This window comes from Plecotus auritus (assembly GCF_963455305.1).
Source record: "Plecotus auritus genome assembly, chromosome: 4".
NCBI lineage: Eukaryota > Metazoa > Chordata > Mammalia > Chiroptera > Vespertilionidae > Plecotus > Plecotus auritus.
The window spans coordinates 14,730,114-14,748,774 of NC_137775.1; the positions used below are offsets into that span (position 1 = coordinate 14,730,114).

The 18,661-nt window shown below is 38.1% G+C and overlaps 1 protein-coding gene across 1 annotated transcript in view; it reads right to left on the reverse strand.

Annotated features, from left to right (window-relative positions):
* The window catches only part of TBC1D32 (TBC1 domain family member 32), a 124,886-nt gene that overhangs the window by 88,498 nt on the left and 17,727 nt on the right, over positions 1–18,661 (reverse strand). The window contains exons 10-13 of the mRNA XM_080664101.1: positions 17,243–17,302; positions 8,767–8,857; positions 4,291–4,431; positions 1,768–1,860 (exon numbers count right to left, since the gene is read on the reverse strand). Of these exons, the coding sequence (XP_080520227.1) occupies positions 1,768–1,860; positions 4,291–4,431; positions 8,767–8,857; positions 17,243–17,302 (385 nt within the window). The remainder of the gene's footprint in view (positions 1–1,767; positions 1,861–4,290; positions 4,432–8,766; positions 8,858–17,242; positions 17,303–18,661) is intronic.

An 18,661-nucleotide genomic window follows, 5' to 3' on the forward strand; every position in this document is an offset into this window, starting at 1 on the left:
TCCAATTCCCAGTCAGGGCACATGCCCAGATTACAACCTGATTCCCAGGCCTGCAGGAGGCAGCCCACTGATGGTTCCCTCTCATCACTGATGTTTCTTTCGCTCTCTCTCCCTCTTTTTCCCTCGCTCTCTAAAAAGAAATAAAAATATTTTGCAAAAGTCAACTAGATGGTAAACCAAGACATTAACAACTGTTATAACAAAGAAGAAAATTTTTATCATAAAGGAAGCACAGTATGTTGTAGGAGCATAGAGCAGGGGAACCTAGCCTAGTACTTTATAGATGTAAATGCTGTAAAGGCAGAAAGAATTCTGAGAGCCATTGTTAGGACTAGCAAGCTGTTATAACTGCACACATATACCACATCTGTCAGTTACTACATCTATCAATTATATATGGCTCAAACCATTTTTTCTATGATTCAGTTAAGTTTCTCTCAGAATTTGTGCCAACATTTCTAGAGTAACTTCCAGGTTTAGGACACTATGGGCCTACGGATTATGAGGGTGTTCAGATAAAGTATTAGAAACTTTCATTGATATTAAAAAGAAAATTATGTTATTTTTAAAAGGTTAATATTTGAAATACTTTTTAAATATTAAACACTAATAGGCATTTTACTAAAAAACATAAAGGTGTGATGTTGGGGTTTTTTGGTTTTATTCTTTAGTAAGAAGAAAAGATCCTGAAGTTTTGGGAGTGAGCTGAAACAAGCAAGATAATCAAAACATCCAGGAATATATAAAAAATAAAAAAATTAAATAAATAAAATCCTATCTAATAAAAGAGTAATATGCAGATTGACCATCACTCCAACACACAAAATGACTGCCCCCATGTGGTCAAAGATCCTGCCCCCATGTGGACACAAGATGGCCGCCACAAGATGACCAGCAGGGGAGGGCAGTTGGGAGGGACCAGGCCTGCAAGGGAGGGCAGTTGTGGATGATCAGGCCAGCAGGGGAGGGCAGTTGGGAGGGACCAGGCCTGCAAGGGAGGGCAGTTGGGGGCAATCAAGCCTGCAGGGGAGGGCAGTTAGGGGTGACCAAGCCGGCAGAGGAGGGAAGTTGGGGGTGACCAGGCCTGCAGGGAAAGGCAGTTGGGGGGGACCAGGCCTGCAGGGGAGGGCAGTTAGGGGAAAACAGGCTGGCATGGGAGCAGTTAGGCATCAATCAGGCTGGCAGGGGAGGGGTTAGGGGGTAATCAGGCTGGCAGGCAGAAGCGGTTAGGGGCAATCAGGAAGGCAGGCAGGTGAGCAGTTGGGAGCCAGCAGTCCTGGATTGTGAGAGGGATGTCCGACTGCCCGTAGGATCGGGCCTATACGGGCAGTCGGACATCCCTCGAGGGGTCCAAGATTGGAGAGGGTGCAGGCTGGGCTGAGGGACAACACCCCCGCGTGCACGAATTTCATGCACCAGGTGTCTAGTATACATATATGTATCAGTACCTTATCAATGGATCATCCCTTAATAGCATTTCTTAAGAACATCTTAATCTTAATAAACAACAATATTAAAATTCCCAGCAAAATTGATTTTAAATAAAAAGGCAGATTAGAAACATCTTAAAACATCAATGAAAAAATTTTAATTTCATGGTTTACTTCCAGGACCAATGTAATTTATTATGAATAATACTGCATTTTATGAAACCTCTCAACTTAACTAGGTCAATCACTCAAAACATCTAGACAATAGAATATTTACATATTTCTTGGATGTAAATATTTAAAATATTTAAATATTTTAAAATAGAAGCACAGTTACCTAAATGTGCAGCTGATGTCATCTTTGGACAACTTGGTGAGTAATAGATAAGTTGGATAAACAGAACCAGAAGATCTGTAAGGGATACTGAATCTTCAAAAAGAAGCATAAAATAATTATTTTCTAGCACAGACCTACAACTTAAAAAAAAAAAATTTAGCTGAGCTTTCGATTCTGAGTTTTCACAGAGACTGTGGTATAATCAGGGAGAAGTGGGCTATAATCAGAAGAAAGAAGACTCCAGAAAAATAAATTAAACATAGTAAATTAAAAGATGGCAAGTAATGCAGTAGTTTCTTTAGTGACAGTGAAGTTTTGCTATTTATGTTGGACAAATCAGTTAATATAAACCTACCATAGAAAGTTCTACCAATCTGATCAGGACTGTTTTATTTTATTCAATTAGGAGCAATACAATTCAGCTTGATGTGTTGGTCCAGCTAACTTATCTAAATAAAACTGTAGAACTGAGGTCAGAAAACAAATTTTGAACCAGATAGTAACGATTTTAGACTTTGTGGTCAAATAGTATCTCTCATAAATAATTCTGATCTTGACAATATGCAAGTGAACAATTGTGGCCATTTTCCAATAAGACTTTATGTATAACAAATTTGGTATTTACATATTTTTCACATGTCACAAAATATTCTTTGTTTACTTTTTGCAATAATTTAAGAACATAGAAACCATTCTTGGCTCACAAGCCATATAAAACAATGTACCAGTTTTGGCCCAATTGCTATAGTTTACCAACCTCTACTACAGAATCTTCACCTAAAAAATTCTAGTGAAATTACATGTGAAACTTAAAAGTAAATGTTGACCTATGCTAATACAATAAAATAGATTTCTCAAAACTGAGTTTATAGAAGACCTATGATACCTGATAGGCCAAAATGTAGATGTTAAAAGTCAATAAAGTGCTAAATAAATAACAAATGATAGACATAAACTTCAATTAAGTATCTGCAATAACATCACAAGTATATATTAATCTTTCTATTTTTATAGTCTAACAATATCCTTTTAAATGGCAGCTCTTCTCTTCAAAGTCAGTTCTCTACTGAGTGCCCATTATGCCTAGAATTATACTACCACAGGAAATAAAAGAGAAATATGTAAAACTGTTTTTTCAAGGAGCTCACCATCAGCCTAACAAAGATTTAGTTAAGTAAAACAAGGAAACAGTACAAAAAAATGTGTTCAAAATGAAGATACACTTAACAGGACTGGAAAACTCTAACCACTATGGTCTAAAGCTAGAAGTGGTGTGTTGTTTTTTTTTTTAATTTTTAAAGATATGGCCAGATTAAATGATTTTCTGGGGGAGTCACAAGATTCAAAATATAGTTGTATTCCTAGCTATGATTTTTTACAACAAAAGGATACAAAGCAAAATCAAAAGAGAAAACGAGCGTAAGGTGAGTCCGAAACAAACCAGATGCAAGAGTGGAAGGGTCCTCTCCCAGAGAAATCCACAGAGTACACTCAGTTCTTGACAACACATATAAAATGCTGTCTACCAAGGCAGCTTATTAGAGACTTGTTGCCCAAGGTGTTTACTGTGAGTTAATCACACAGCACCCTCTGCCTAGCACACACCAGGACTCCAGACACCCAGAAGGAAGGCAGATATTCGGCATAAACCACACTGTGTACAGTACAGTGAACCAGTTCTGGGAACAGTGAGATATCCAAGTTCCCAGCTGCCAGCCAAGGTCCAACCTTGCAAGAGGTCTTTCTAAGGATAGCAGTCTCGAGCCAGCTATGTGTACACACACACACACACACACACACACACAGAATACGCAACACAGACAATATGTGGCCCACAAAACCGAAAATATTTACTATCTGGCATGTTACAGAAAAAGTTTGCTGATCTTTATACTATATTCCTAGTATAGACTTAAAGTTTTAAGGGAGGTAAAGAAGATAATGAATAGCATGTGCTGAAGTTTGATGGGGAAAACATTAAATGGGAATTAGGGAAACAATAACATAGCAAAATATCAAATGATGCAAGGCTTTGCAGTTTATAAAACAGTGCTCTCAAACCTCACGTTTGTTATCATCACAATTCTGTGAGCCCAGCCACACTGACATCATTATTCCATTATTCCCAATAAAGAAAATGAAACTACAGTTAAGTGATTAACCCAAAAGATCACCACCAGTGTATAGGGAAAGGGAACCAGAACTTAAAATGATAATATAGACTAGTTCTAAATCCATCTTCCAGTTCTAAATCCAGAACTGGATAGCGCACTTATATGTGTAGGATTTTGAAAGGCAGGGAGAAATAAGGTAAGCATGAAAGGCTAGATGAATAGAAAAAAAAAAACTACACATGAAAGAAAAAGCACATACTGGAAAAGAACAAAAATATAAAAGGTATGTTGCTAAGTACCATAGAAGAGACCATATGACATCTCCAAGTTTAATAATCCATAGTACATTAATCTTACCATACTCATTTATCCTGAGTATGGCATACTCATTTATCCTGATTGTACATACCTTTTCTATTCCTCAGCTTTATGGGAAACAGCTTTCTGCCTTGTGTATAGATCAATAATCTTCCCAAAAGGCACAATGAGTGGATGAAATAAATATATTGTAATTCTTGCCCTGAGTAGTAGAAAGTTTTCTGTTTGTTCCCTTAAAAGAGAAGCAAACAATTACATTTATTTTAATGCCATTATGTTTTATAGTACCTGTCATCATTCCCTTCTAAACATTAAACAAGTTTGCGGTCTATAATGTAGACACTTGGTATAAATTTTAAAAAATCATTTTCTCTTTTTTCTTAATTTAAATTCTTTATTGTTGAAAGTATTACATATGTCTCCTTTTTCCCCCATTGATTGCTCCCACCCCCCAACCCCCCAGCACATGCCCTCGCCCCCCTACTGTCTGTATCCATTGGTTATGCTTATCTGCATGCATACAAGTCCTTTGGTTGTAAAAAATCATTTTCTTACTGTTTCCTAAGATCCCTTGACACCTAACTCTCTGGAGAAAAGCATTCCTATAAAACTTAACAAGCTCAGAAAAGTGCAATATACATAGAGCATTCATTCTAAAACAAAACAACAACAATAAAGCCTAAGTTTGTCAGAGTTATCTGTCATCAAGAAAGACTTCAAGAATAAGTTAAAGAAGGGAGGAAATCCATAGAAAACATCAGTTAGTGTTTAATTCTACCAATTAAGTCAATGCTACAAAAGTTCCTATTATAACCTTGTTAGCAAATGAAACGAGTCTCTGAAATACAGAAACCCTCTAATATATTATTCGTTCACCCATACATTCAAGATCTACTGAGTACCTGTTTTATACAAGATGTTGAACTATTTGCTGGTGTCAAAAACCATTAAGAAGCATTAAATTGGGCTTCCATTTCAGAGTACAGTAAATAGTGTGGAATAGCCAGAGAATAAGGAGGACAAATGGGAAAGACAAGAGGGTAGAGGGTATCAGGGCAAAGCACAGAAGATTTAACTACAGAAGCAACATAGGCCTTATCGAGAGGCAATTGGGATGATACAAAAGGGTTTTAAGCAGAAAAGTAATTATCAAATATGCATGTGAAAACCTGACTCTGATGGCAACATAAAAGGTGAATGGAAGAAGGTCAAGGCTTGAAATAAGATTCATCCCAAAAAATCATGAACAAAAGCATCAGCAAAAAGAATGGAGAAGAGCAGGTAGATAAAAATAAATGTTTAAGAAAAGAAAATCAATATGCCTTAGAGAGGACTGTATGTGAAATATTAAAGAATAAAAAAATTTTCAAGTTCCTAACTCAAATATCTATGTATGTAGTGAATTTGTCTTCTATTTGACTAATTCTAAAGGGGGAAATAAAAACAGGTCTAAAAAGAGAAAAAAGTTATTTCATTCCTCAATATTTTAATATTGAAAGCCTATGGGGCATCCAGATAGTTACAATATACATGTAAATATAGAATATTTGAAGCCACAAGAGTGAATGGCTCTCCCAAGAGAGAACAGGTAGACTAAGGTGAGAAAAGAACAAAGGGCAAAACTTTTGTGAGTACAAACATATAAAGAAAAGAAAAGAGCCTTTCAAGTGACTAAGAATTTGTTGGATAAGAATGAGGAAATCCAAAACAGAATGGTAGCAGGAAGAGAAGGGAAAGGGTCAACAGAGACCAATGCTGTAAAACGAGGAAAAGAAAGAGGGAGAATTGATAATGGGAAGGTCACGGGGTGGCAGAAATAGAAGCCTCATTTTTGTGGCTAAAAAGTGAGTAAGAAAAAAAAGGTGAATAAGAGGTAAAGAAATGTGGCCTGGGTATATAAAAAATAATTCGAAGAGTTTTCTCTGAAGGGAAGCAGAGACAAGGTACATGTGAACTTGCTCAGTTTTTTATATGAAAGACCTACAAGGAGGTCTAGAGGATACAGGGGAAGGAACCAATACAAAGGGAGACACAGTAACAAGGAAAGCAATGTCCTGGTTTTGAAACAAAAACAAAGAATACCAAACAGGAACAAAATCAAGAACAGACGGAGACCAATCTGGAACAGAAGGAAACGCCTCCATTGTGGCCCAGAGAAAGGAGATATCAATAAAGGCATACAAACATGTGTTTGCATGCACAGAAGCAGGATACGTGGGGAATTCATATCTGCAAAGTTCCATTTTTCTTAGTGAAGTAGGATGCAAGGTCTTCTCTCGAGAGAAAAGAGGGCAGGGGCAAGGCACGGGGCTTGACGAGACTGGTGAAGGCTTGCAATAGCTATCATGAAACAACGAAGAAAGAACATCTAAGAGGATCCTAAAGTAACACAAAGAGCAGCTGTAGTTAGAAAAATATATGCGCACTATCAATTTACAACACAAATGCTCTCTGCTCAATTTCCTAAGGACCAGAGAATATGGAAGCTTGGACTGATCGAAAGTTGGGAAACTGGAGGCAGGAAACTCTGAAAGAAAATAAATAGCAAAAATTTTGAAAGAAATGGCAGAAGAAAGCAGGAAGCACCCTGAGAAAAAAGGAAAGAAAGAAAAGTCACTAAGGGCTGGTAGAATTGGGGGGTGAGGGGGGGGGGCAGGGGCTGGTAAAGCACTGGATAAAAACATCTTAATATCAAGAAATTAGAAAAATCTATAAATTTATAAAAGAGATATTTACATAAACTTATCTACCCTTTTCTTTTTTATCTTTTTCTTCTTCTTGAAGAATAAACTCTGGCTTCTGTATTTTCTCCTCCACTATAAAACACTGGCTTTTGAAGCCCATTAATTATTGGTGTTTAACCATTTTTCTTGCTTGAGCTAGATGAAAAATTTACCCAGGGATTAAAAAAAATAAAATAAGGTATCCTATCTAATAAAAGAGTAATATGCAAATTGACTTTCACTCCAACACACAAGATGGCTGCCCCCATGTGGTCAAAGATGGCTGCCCCCATGTGGACACAAGATGGCCACTACAAGATGGCCAGCAAGGGAGGGCAGTTTGGAGGGACCAGGCCTGCAAGGAAGGGCAGTTGTGGATGATCAGGCCAGCAGGGGAGGGCAGTTGGGAGGGACCAGGCCTGCAAGGGAGAGCAGTTGGGGGAGATCAAGCCTACAGGGGAGGGCAGTTAGGGGTGACCAGGACTGCAGGGGAGGGCAGTTAGGGGTGACCAGTCCTGCAGGGGAGGGCAGTTAGGGGCAAACAGGCTGGCAGGGGAGCAGCTAGGCATCAATCAGGCTGGCAGGGGAGTGGTTAGGGGTTGATCAGGCTAGCAGGCAGAAGTGGTTAGGGGCAATCAGGAAGTAGGCAGGCGAGCGGTTGGGAGCCAGCAGTCCTGGATTGTGAGAGGGATGTCTGATGGGATCAGGCCTACTAAACGGGCAGTCGGACATCCCTCGAGGGGTCCCAGATTGGAGAGGGTGCAGGCTGGGCTGAGGGACACCCCCCCGCCATGCACGAATTTCATCCACCAGGCCTCTAGTCTTCATATAATCAAAGAACTTACTCTTTACTTAGAGAAGTGATAAAATAACATAACAGAATGAGAAATTCACATGGCAGGTTGTGTGATGTAAGTAAAAGAGCAATAAAAATCCAAAATAGGCAGATAATCTTTTGTGAACATTTTAAAATAAAGTTTATTCTTTCACAATAAATAAGATATATATTAGTGTAAAGGATGCGGATATGGGCAGTAGGAGTAGGAATAACAAAGATATATAAGCACTGATCTGCAGAAGAATGTGACTGTACCCCTAGCCGGTTTGGCTCAGTGGATAGAGTGTCAGCCTGCGGACCAAAGGTTTCGATTCCAGTGAAGGGCATGTACCTTGATTGAAGGCTCCTTCCTGGCCTGGGCCCTGGTAAGGGTTCGTGCAGGAGGCAACCAACTGATGTGTTTTTCTCACATCAGTGTTTCTCTTCCACTCTCCCTACAAATCAATGGAAAACATATCCTCTGGCCAGGATTAACAAAATAAAATAAAAAAGAATCTGACTGTAAAAGAAGATTCATTTTAATCACTAATTAGAGATAAAATTTAGATAAAGAGAGATTAGGGCCAGATTATAAATCATCTAGGTTATAATAGCTCAGACTGAGGATAATCAGAGAAGAATCACAGGATGGGGTGAGTTGTCTAATAATAAAATAGTATCTTATAGAATTTTCTTCCTACTAAAATGTATAAGTGACAATTAAATGACTGATACACTAGAGAAAAAATGAGCAGCATATTATTGCAGTATAACATATTAGAACATAAACTCTAATATAAATTAAAGAACTGCCTTTGGTAAGAAACAGTATGATGATACATTAATTTCAAATGTAGATAGCTTATAAAAAGCCATCATTATGGTATATAGTTTAAATTTGTGAAAATAGTTTACATTAGCAAAAGTGATCTGATTTTACCATGTTACTAACAACTGTTAAAAAAATAAGAGTTACTACTAAGCTGTACCATTTTTTTAAGTACAGAACAAAGAAAACTATACTTACCACAATGCTTTGAATGTCCCACAATCTCATCGGTTTTCATAGTCTCACATAACTCAAAGTACTGAACACACTGCTGAACTGCTGCAGTTATCTAATAAAATAATAACTTATTAATTATAGAAATTTGCAGCCTAAAAGTCCTGGTATGTGCTAGGCAGAGGGTGCCTACATAACCAACCCCCCGTTTTAAAAAATGGGCAGTCTTTAATGAGTTTCTTTGTTAGACAACATTTCATATGAGCTGTCACAATGTGATACTGGGGAAAAGACATGGAAGCTTATGCTTGGTGTCCTCCAGGCTTCACCAAATGAGCCTTCTCCCTATGCCAATTTTGCTTCGTATCCTCTTTCTGTTATAAATCATAGCTGGGATTATGATTATATGCTGAGTACTGAGTCTTCGAAGAAAATCATCAAATCTGGGGGTGGTCATGGGGACCCCTTCCCATATTTATCTATCTCCTCTAAATCAAACTTTAGAGATTCAGATCAATAATATAAAACTGCCTCCTAAAAATCTAAATTTCAAATTAGGTATGATCAAATCTAAAACCTTTCCAACTCCCCTATTTTTCTTTTACTTTGTTACTTATCTCCATGAATGACATTAGTCACTCAATTAAGTCTTCACTCACTCCCCATTCAAAAAGCCAAGTTCTTTAAATCCTACATTCTAAATATGGTATTCCTGAGTCCATCCATTCATCCCAATTCACTCTGTTAAGAGCCCTAATTCATATTTCTATCATTTTTTGCTTGGATTACTGAGAAGACTCTTCTTAATCTTTTTGCTTCAACACTTGTTCCCTATCTCCACCTAGCACCTTAAACCCATTTTCCAAATATTCCAAAGCCTTACTATGATGTTACTTCAATACTTAAAAACCTACCAGTGGCTCACCACACCTCCTGAATAAATGCCAATATCCTAAAGTTGACATTATACAAAAACTCTTTATGATCTGACAGTCTTATACCTCTGATCCTCTAGATAGCTCCCTGCCCTAATCACACGCTTTCACAAACAAATACAGATGTACATCTACCTTTGTAAAAATCAGTCACCAATAGCCAATTCAACATGCAACCAAATAACTAATTCATCAAAAGCAAATTCACTGGGAAATTTCACCAATCAAAACACGCCAATTAGATTTGAAACACACTCCAACCTAACGTTTACATTAAATCAACACTGTCATTTGCAAAAGGGAAGGAGCTGAAGATTTCCTTGAAGAATGTCTTTTCTATTTTTATGGAATTATGCTCTGCGCTATGCATATGTGGAATAAACTGAAGTTAATTGACACATACCCAATTTAAAGCACCTAAGAATGTTTTAAACACCTTCACCCACTTAATATTAGCTTTCAGAGAACTGATTTTCAAGAAATTTCCCTAATATCAATTCACATTTCTCTTGGCAATGTATGTCCAGTCATATAAAATATGTGCAGTTTCCATACGTATTATGTGTTTTCCAAATCCTAAGCCTTTAAACATGCTACTATATTGCCCTGAAATATTTTCCTACAACTACCAAAAGCAACCCCCTCATTTTTCCAGGATAGTACCTATTCATTAAGAATAAAAAAAATTCCCCACCATCCTCAGAAAAGTGTAATTTGTTTTATAGATGACTTCAATCTACTTAATAAATCAATGATAAAGCTATATAACCATGGTAACAGGTATCCAACAGAACAAGTTTAAAATTTTGTAAATCAATATATGTCAAATATATCAATGAACATACTTCTGAAAGCCGAGCAATTAGTGTTAGCTGCTTGCTTCTGAAAATCAGCCAATAACAGACACACTCCAGGCAGCACATTTGTAAAAGCCAGTCAGTCAGCAACAATCTCACCTGAGATCTCTTCTACAATTGGCTGAACTCATTCTCCTCTCTGAAAGCCCATCACTCCCTGAGTTCCAAGCTTTTCCCCAAACCATATCCGATGAAGAATCTGCTTTGCTTAACTTAAGTAAGCAATACATTCAGCTTTATGCACTGTTTCAGATTGAACAATGGTCTTAATCCTGGAACTACCATTAAAATTACCTTGAAGACTCTGACTTGGCAACATTCAGTGGGAACTTCAAAGAGTTGTTCACTGAGCCCCCTCGAGTCCCAAACTCTCATAGCCCTTCAGATCTGCCATCTTGTGAGTCTGTGTCAACAATAACTTTAGCTCCAACTTGCTTCATGAGCGTTCATTGAAAAATTTGTTATCCTATGATTTGTAATGAAATTTGTACAAAGTGAGAGAAACCAAGATGGCGGCATAGGTAAACACCTGAAATTGCTGCCTCGCACAACCAGTTCAAAACTACAACTAAAAAACAAAATGGACATCATCCAGAACCACAGGAAGGCTGGCTGAGTGGAAATTCTACAACCAAAAGGAAAGAGAAAAGCACACTGAGACTCAGAGGAGGTGAGGAAGTAAACTGCAGAGGTATGAGGTGCATGCGTGGAGAGGGCTGGCAACTGAGTACGCTGTTGTCTTTTTCATTCGGGAGACACAAGCTCCTGACTGCTCTGAACTCCAGTTCCGGGTGAGACTCTGGGACCCAGACTCATACAGGGAGAAACTGGACTGTCTGGCTTCGGGCGGAACTCGAGGGCGGCTTTCTCTCAGAGGTATTTGCAGCAATTACCGAGGGACACTGAGACCCAGGGGCCTCTTGGGGCAGGGCTGAGGATCAGCCATAGCTGTTTGCTCTGCCCTGTTGATTCCCTGAGACCCTGCCTCCCAAGCTGTGGGCAGAGGCTATTGCATATGAATGGCCTGGACCTTTGCAATCTAAAATTACCTAACAAACTGCAGCTGGGTCAGAGAGCCCCAGAGCCACCAAAAGAAGGCCCAAGGCCCCACAGCAGCTTGCATTGCTTCACAGCTGGGCCTCATCTGGGCACCTCCAAACCCCAAACAAAGAAGCGGAATCTGCGGATCTCTCCATAGCTCCTGCTGGGTAGCTTCAGGCAGAGGCTAAATTTTCACCTCCTTGGAGATCCAAGAACCAGTGTACCCAGTGGTCAGAGTGGGACCATCCAAATTACAACTCCTCAGATCCATAAGGGACACACTCAGGGGGCAGACTCAGTGAGCACCAAAGCCCCACTGAAGCAAGTCTTGCCCCATAAGGGTGTCTCCAGAACAAAAGTTCTCCCATCATAGACACAGCTGATCCTCACAGCCAATTCCTCCCAGTGATACCAACAACAATCAAGGCTTCACTACAACAAGACTGTGCACACAGCCCACAAAGGGGTGCACCAAGAGTGTCCACCTCAGGTGACTGGGGAGGCTGAGCGACTGGGCCCTACAGGAAACCTAGCACACAATGCCACTCTATCAACTCAGGGAAGCAGCCAAAATTCCGAGACAAAGAAACAGGTCACAAATGACAGAAATGGAGGAAAGCAAATGACTGGATATAGAGTTCAAAACCACAGTTATAAGGTTTTTCAAGAATCTTCTAGAAACCACCAATAAATTTAGTGAGACCCTCGAGGATATGAAAAAGGACCAACTAGAAATTAAGCATACACTGACTGAAATAAAGAATAATATACAGAGATCCAACAGCAGACTAGAGCAGTGGTCAGCAAACTGATGACTAATGAGTTTGCTGACCACTGGGATAGGGGCTTAATCACAAGGAACAACAACAGCCTGTAATTATTGGAATCGAGAGTCTAGGTCAGTGGTCGGCAAACTCATTAGTCAACAGAGCCGCATGTGCCTTGCGAGCCGCAGTTTGCCGACCACTGGACTAGAGGATTGCAAGAATCAAGTCAAAGATTTGAAATACGAAGAAGAAAAAAACACCCAACTGGAAAAGCAAAAAGAAAAAATAATCCAAAAATATGAAGATAGTGTAAGGAGCCTCTGGGACAACCTCAAGCGTACCAACATCCGAATTATGGGGGTGCCAGAAGAAGAGAGAGAGCAAGATACTGAAAACCTATTTGAAGAAATAATGTCAGAAAACTTCCCCCACCTGGTGAAAGAAATAGAATTACAAGTCCAGGAAGCATACAGAACCCCAAACAAAAGGAAACCAAAGAGGACCACACCAAGACACATCATAATTAAAATTCCAAGAGCAAAAGACAAAGAGAGAATATTAAAAGCAGCAAGAGAAAAACAGTTAGTTACCTACAAGGGAGCACCCATACGACTGTCAGCTGATTTCTCAACAGAAACTATGCAGGCCAGAAGGGAGTGGCAAGAAATATTCAAAGTAATGAATAGCAAGAACCTACAACCAAGATTACTCTACCCAGCAAAGCTATCATTCAGAACTGAAGGTCAGATAAAGAGCTTCACAGATAAGAAAAAACTAAAGGAGTTCATCACCGCCAAACCAGTATTATATGAAATGCTGAAAGGTATTCTGTAAGAAGATGAAGAAGAAGAAAAAGGTAAGGATAAAAATTATAAACAACAAATACATATCTATCAACAAGTGAATCTAAAAATCAAGTAAATAAAAAATCTGATGAACAGAATAAATTGGTGAATATAATAGAATCAGGGGCATAGAAAGGGAGTGGAATGACCATTCTCGGGGGGGAAAGGGATGTCAGGGGTACGGGAAGAGACTGGACACCTATGGATAAGGACGGGGTGGGGGGGGTTAGGGCAGAGGGTGGGGTGGTAACTGGGTGGAGGGGAGCTATTGGGGAAAAAAAGAGGAACAACTGTAATAATCTGAACAATAAAGATTTATTTAAAAAAAGAAATCTGTACAAAGTAACTTTTTGTTCTAGAGAGGCACCATTGGGTAAAAATTTGTGCTACTAACCTGCTTATTCTTTGCTTGTTTTGCTTGCTATGTGTAGAATCTTGACTCCTGTTTTATTCTGGTTTGTCCTGCATCTACTGAGTATCCCATAGTGAACAGGAAGCATAGTCCAATCCAATCAATGCAAGCCAACTCTGAGATTACCAGCTAACAGCAAAAATATAGTCCAAAGCAACTGGTCAAGCTGCCTTGAACTCCTACAAAAACTTTATGAGGACATTCCCTGGGTTGTCAATTCATGAAAGAGGGCAGTCAATGATTGTCATATCAATGACCATATCATCCCTTTCCAGCTTCTGCTTGGTCAGAACCCGAGATAACATTTATAAGCACACACTATTGCCCAAAAAATTCAGTGATGTGTTTATGTTTGTCATGAGTTTCTCTAAGTCAAAGCTGAAACCTTCTCCTGATAGAACTCCCTCTTTCTAGATAAACTTGCTCCTGCAAGCCTACTTCTTAGTCAATACCTTGGTAAAAAGCAACAACAAATATGGCTTAGAATGACAAGTGCCATTACGGAAAAATAAATACACTTAACAGAAGTCCTAAAGAATAAGGACACAAAAGAGCAAAGAATAGTCAGCTTCCTTAACTGTGAACTTGAAACACTATCTCCAAAATAATCTCTCGAAGACTCTTTCGTTCATTTCCACTCAAACCTTCAGAAACCCATCTCCTCGCACCCATCTCTACCCAGCTTTACCTTTACAACCCACTTACACCCACTTCTGTTCCCCCTACTCCTTTCCTCACTTCTTAAATGTGCCACATTTTATTTCAGAAAAGGTACAATCTCAGCAGAGAAACAATCACATCATATAATATCCCCTTTAAATTACAGGAGCAGAAAGCAGATCTAGAGTCAGTAAATTTAAAACTAGTCTACAGAGTCCAATTAAAAATATAAAGAATAATTTTCCTAAACCTCAGGAAGATAGATAGAAACTTGCTGTAAAATTCAGGATCTAATTTGATACTCATTCTCCTGCACAATCAATATATACCAAGATGAGAGGAGGGTGTGTGTTAAAAATATACTATAGTATGCCCTGGCTGGTTTGGCTCAGTGGATAGAGTGTCAGCCTGGGGACTGAAGGATCCCAGGTTCGATTCCGGCCAAGGGCATGTACCTTGGTTGCAGGCACATCCCCAGTAGGGGGTGTGCAGGAAGTAGGTGATCGATGCTTCTCTTTCATCGATGTTTCTAACTCTCTCTCCCTCTCCCTTCCTCTCTGTAAAAAATCAATAAAATATATATATTTTTTAAAATACTATGGCAAGAAAAACCTATGATAGGAAAAACAAAGAGAATTTAAATAACCTAGTTGTCAATGTTTTTTAATGACTTTGACAGGACAAGAAAAATTGGAAATGCACTAAATAAAGCCATTTCAGAAGTCGTTCACTTAAGGGTGGGTGGACAAAGATTCAAGTTGTCAAAAATAAAAGGTTAAACGTTTATGCTGATAGCCAAATGCTTTTCAAATATTTCATGACTTTGCAATGGAAATAAAGCCCTCAATTTCCTCAGATATCTCTTTTTAAAAATGACAACACAGCCCGGCCAGCATGATCAGTGGTTGAGCCTGGACCTGTGTATAAACAAGGAGGTCACCTTTGGATTCCGGATCAGGGCACATGCCTGGTTGCAGGTCAATCCCCCGTGTGGGGTGAGCAGGAGGCAGCAGATCAATGATTCTCTCTCACCATTGATGTTTCTCTCTCTCTCTCCCTCTCCCTTCCTCTCTAAAATCAATAAAAATGTATTTTTTTAAATGACAGCACATACACATAAATTATTTGTTGTCTAATGCTACCTACTGAAAATGTCATAAATGTCATAACTGTAACAAATAAAATTGCACAGAGTAGCCACAAACCAGGTATTAGTTATAAAATGAAATTAAAGAAAATTAAAAACTCAGTTTCTCAGTTTCCCTAGCTAATGGCTCCCCTATTGGACAATACAGACATTCCATTTTTGCAGAAACTGTTATCAGACAGCGCTGAAGAGAAGCCAGAAGAAATGCTATAGCAGGTAACCAGGCTAAGTAGGCTGCTATGACTGAAGTCCTTATGACAGGAACTCTTACAGAACAAAAGACAAATCCATGGAGTGATCCAAAGTGTCCACTGTAGATGCACAAAATCTGATAAATTCTGAAAGGAAAATGGGAACAAACAGATCTTGCATCCATTTTTCCCAATGTTTTTTACAAAAGTTGGGCCAAGTTCTTTTTTTTTTTTTTTTTTTTTAATATATTTTATTGATATTTCACAGAGAGGAAGGGAGAGGGATAGAGAGCTAGAAACATCGATGAGAGAGAAACATCGATCAGCTGCCTCCTGCACACCCCCTACTGGGGATGTGCCCGCAACCAGGTTACATGCCCTTGACCGGAATCGAACCCGGGACCCTTCCGTCCGCAGGCCGACGCTCTATCCACTGAGCCAAACCGGTTTCGGCCCAAGTTCTTTTTAATATATATATACAAAATACTTTTATATTTTATAAATTTAGGAAAGCTTTTTAAGAGAAATGAAGTTTAAGTTGAAATCTCATGCAAGTTTGACCCATTATTTACAGGAAATAAAGTATTTGACCAAGTCGATAAAATAGTAAATTTGTTTATAATAATGTAACTATTTGCAGGCTAAAAATTGGTGATGGGGCCTCTGTGTTAGCAACAGTGAATTATTTGTATGCCAAACCATAGGGGTAAAATAATCATTCCGCTCTTTGTTTTTTCTCCTTTCTCTATTCTCACAACAAATTTTCACTTAAAATGGGAATGGGAGAGAAATGAGATGTGGAAAGACTTTATTTCAATTCAGTTTGTCTAAAGATTTTGAAGCACCTATTACCTCTACAAATAAATTCCATTACTTTTATTCAATATCCCTCTTCTCATTTCTGAAGCTCAATTCTTTTGATTCTCAAACACAAAACAATTACTGTTCTCTTTCTTTCATTTTATGCTCTACTGCCTTCACCCAAAAATTCACAATTCCATGAATCTTTCCCTTCACCTGACTTCTAAACTCAAGATTCTAACTAAATAAACCATATTTATCATCTCAAAGTCACATTAGCATAATTATATTTTAATAAAATTTTCATGTTTGTCACAATTACCTGAATTGCTGACTTCTTTTCCATTTCTTTCACTGCCCTTACATATATTTCTACTAAGCAGCAATAAATATTAAACGTTTTTGCTCAAATAATTTTATAGTATTAGTTTATATTTGGTGTAACTTGGATCAATTTTTGCAAAAGCATATATCATTCTGAGGTTTTTCATTCAACTTTTAGTCAAAACCACAGATATACTTTATAGAACTCACTCCCTTATAAGTACCTAATATGAATTAAATTACATAATACTTTCAAAAAATGGCTTATATCTCAAACTAGCTTGTTTAGCAACGAAACTACTATGCAGTTATGTACTTCCTAATCGTTATCTTGACTGTATTTTAAGTCCCTACTTTTATCCTTTTATGTTTCATGCAATGGTAGTTTAAAAGTCACATGAAAGGGGAACTCCTTCATTATTCAATACTGGTTATCACTCAGTTTTGCACATTCAAGTTATTACATCATATATTTTTTGTGATAATATGTCTCAACATAAAAACAGAAATATAGACATACCAGAGATTTATATTTCTTTTCAAGAAGTCTTAGTACAACAGTTCTGCTACAATATCCATGCTAAAATTAGGAGAGAAACAATGGTATTTAATTTAATATTCAAGCTATACCATTCAAAATGTATTTTTCTTACATAATTTCCAATAATATCATATATTACGTAATAACTTAGTTTCAAGTTATTATAATCAGTGCCAAACAGGTTTTTCTATGTATAATAGATTATGAGCACAGCAATCACAAGAATCCAAATTATATCAAAAACTATGAGTTTACTGACAGACCAGTAGAAAAACTTTGTATCCCTCAATTGTGACCAGTCTCCATACTAAGCTATATTAAATATGTTTTTATTAATTTCAGAGAGAGGAAGGGAGAGGGAGAGATAACATTAATGATGAGAAATAATCATTGATCAGCTGCCTCCTGCACGCCCCCTACTGGGGATCGAGCCCGCAAACCAGGCCTGTGCCCTGAGACTGGGAATTGAGCCATGACCTCCTGGTTCATAGGTTGATGCTCAACCACTGAGCAACACTGCCCAGGCCATAGTAAGCTATTTTAAAACCACCACCACCAAAAAACAAATCTGACTACCAGTGTATGACACAGCCTAAAGGAAAAATACAAAAGTGAGCATGGGGGTTGAAAATCTCAACCCTTACACTATAGAAGATACTGTACTATCTACATATGCAGAAATTTGACAATGATGAAATGCTCTGAAGGGACAGTATCTTAACCATGCTTTGCCAATCATATTTTTTAAAAGATTCAAAGTGGCAAAAGATCTTTCATTCTCTCCTTAGAGCTAAATATGGATGTGATTAAAACATGCTTCATTTGCATTGTACAAAGCAAGGGGAAAATACACATGAATATTATTTCCCTAAATTATATTAGATATCATTAGTGTTCAATGTGGTTTCTTCATTTTACTTGAGAATAAAAATTAGTAAATAATACTATTAAGTTAAATATATCAGAATTCTGGGGAATAGAGTTTAATTAAATGGGGGTTTAGTTAACTAAGGATTAATCAAATCCTGTGTGTTTTAAACTCATAGCTGAAAACGTTTTCAAAACCATTAATCCTTTTCAGGTTTAATAAGAGAAATATGTTGACCTACAATTAAGCTATTGTGCTGAGTAATAAATGAACATATTGCTGTTTTGCATGGCAAGTCCTGGGGCCAGCCCTTCCCTTCCCCACAAATATACAATGTTCAGTAGACAGGTTGAAAGGGACAAAGATCTGAGAACATAAGCCAACACTGCTGCTACTACTGCCAGACACAGACCTCTCTTATTCAACAGCAGATGAGAGAGGTAACAGTATAAGGATCTCTTTACTCTTAATATTAGGTTCAATTCGAGGACAATGGTAAGCTCCATAGGAAATCACCATCATTCAGGCTT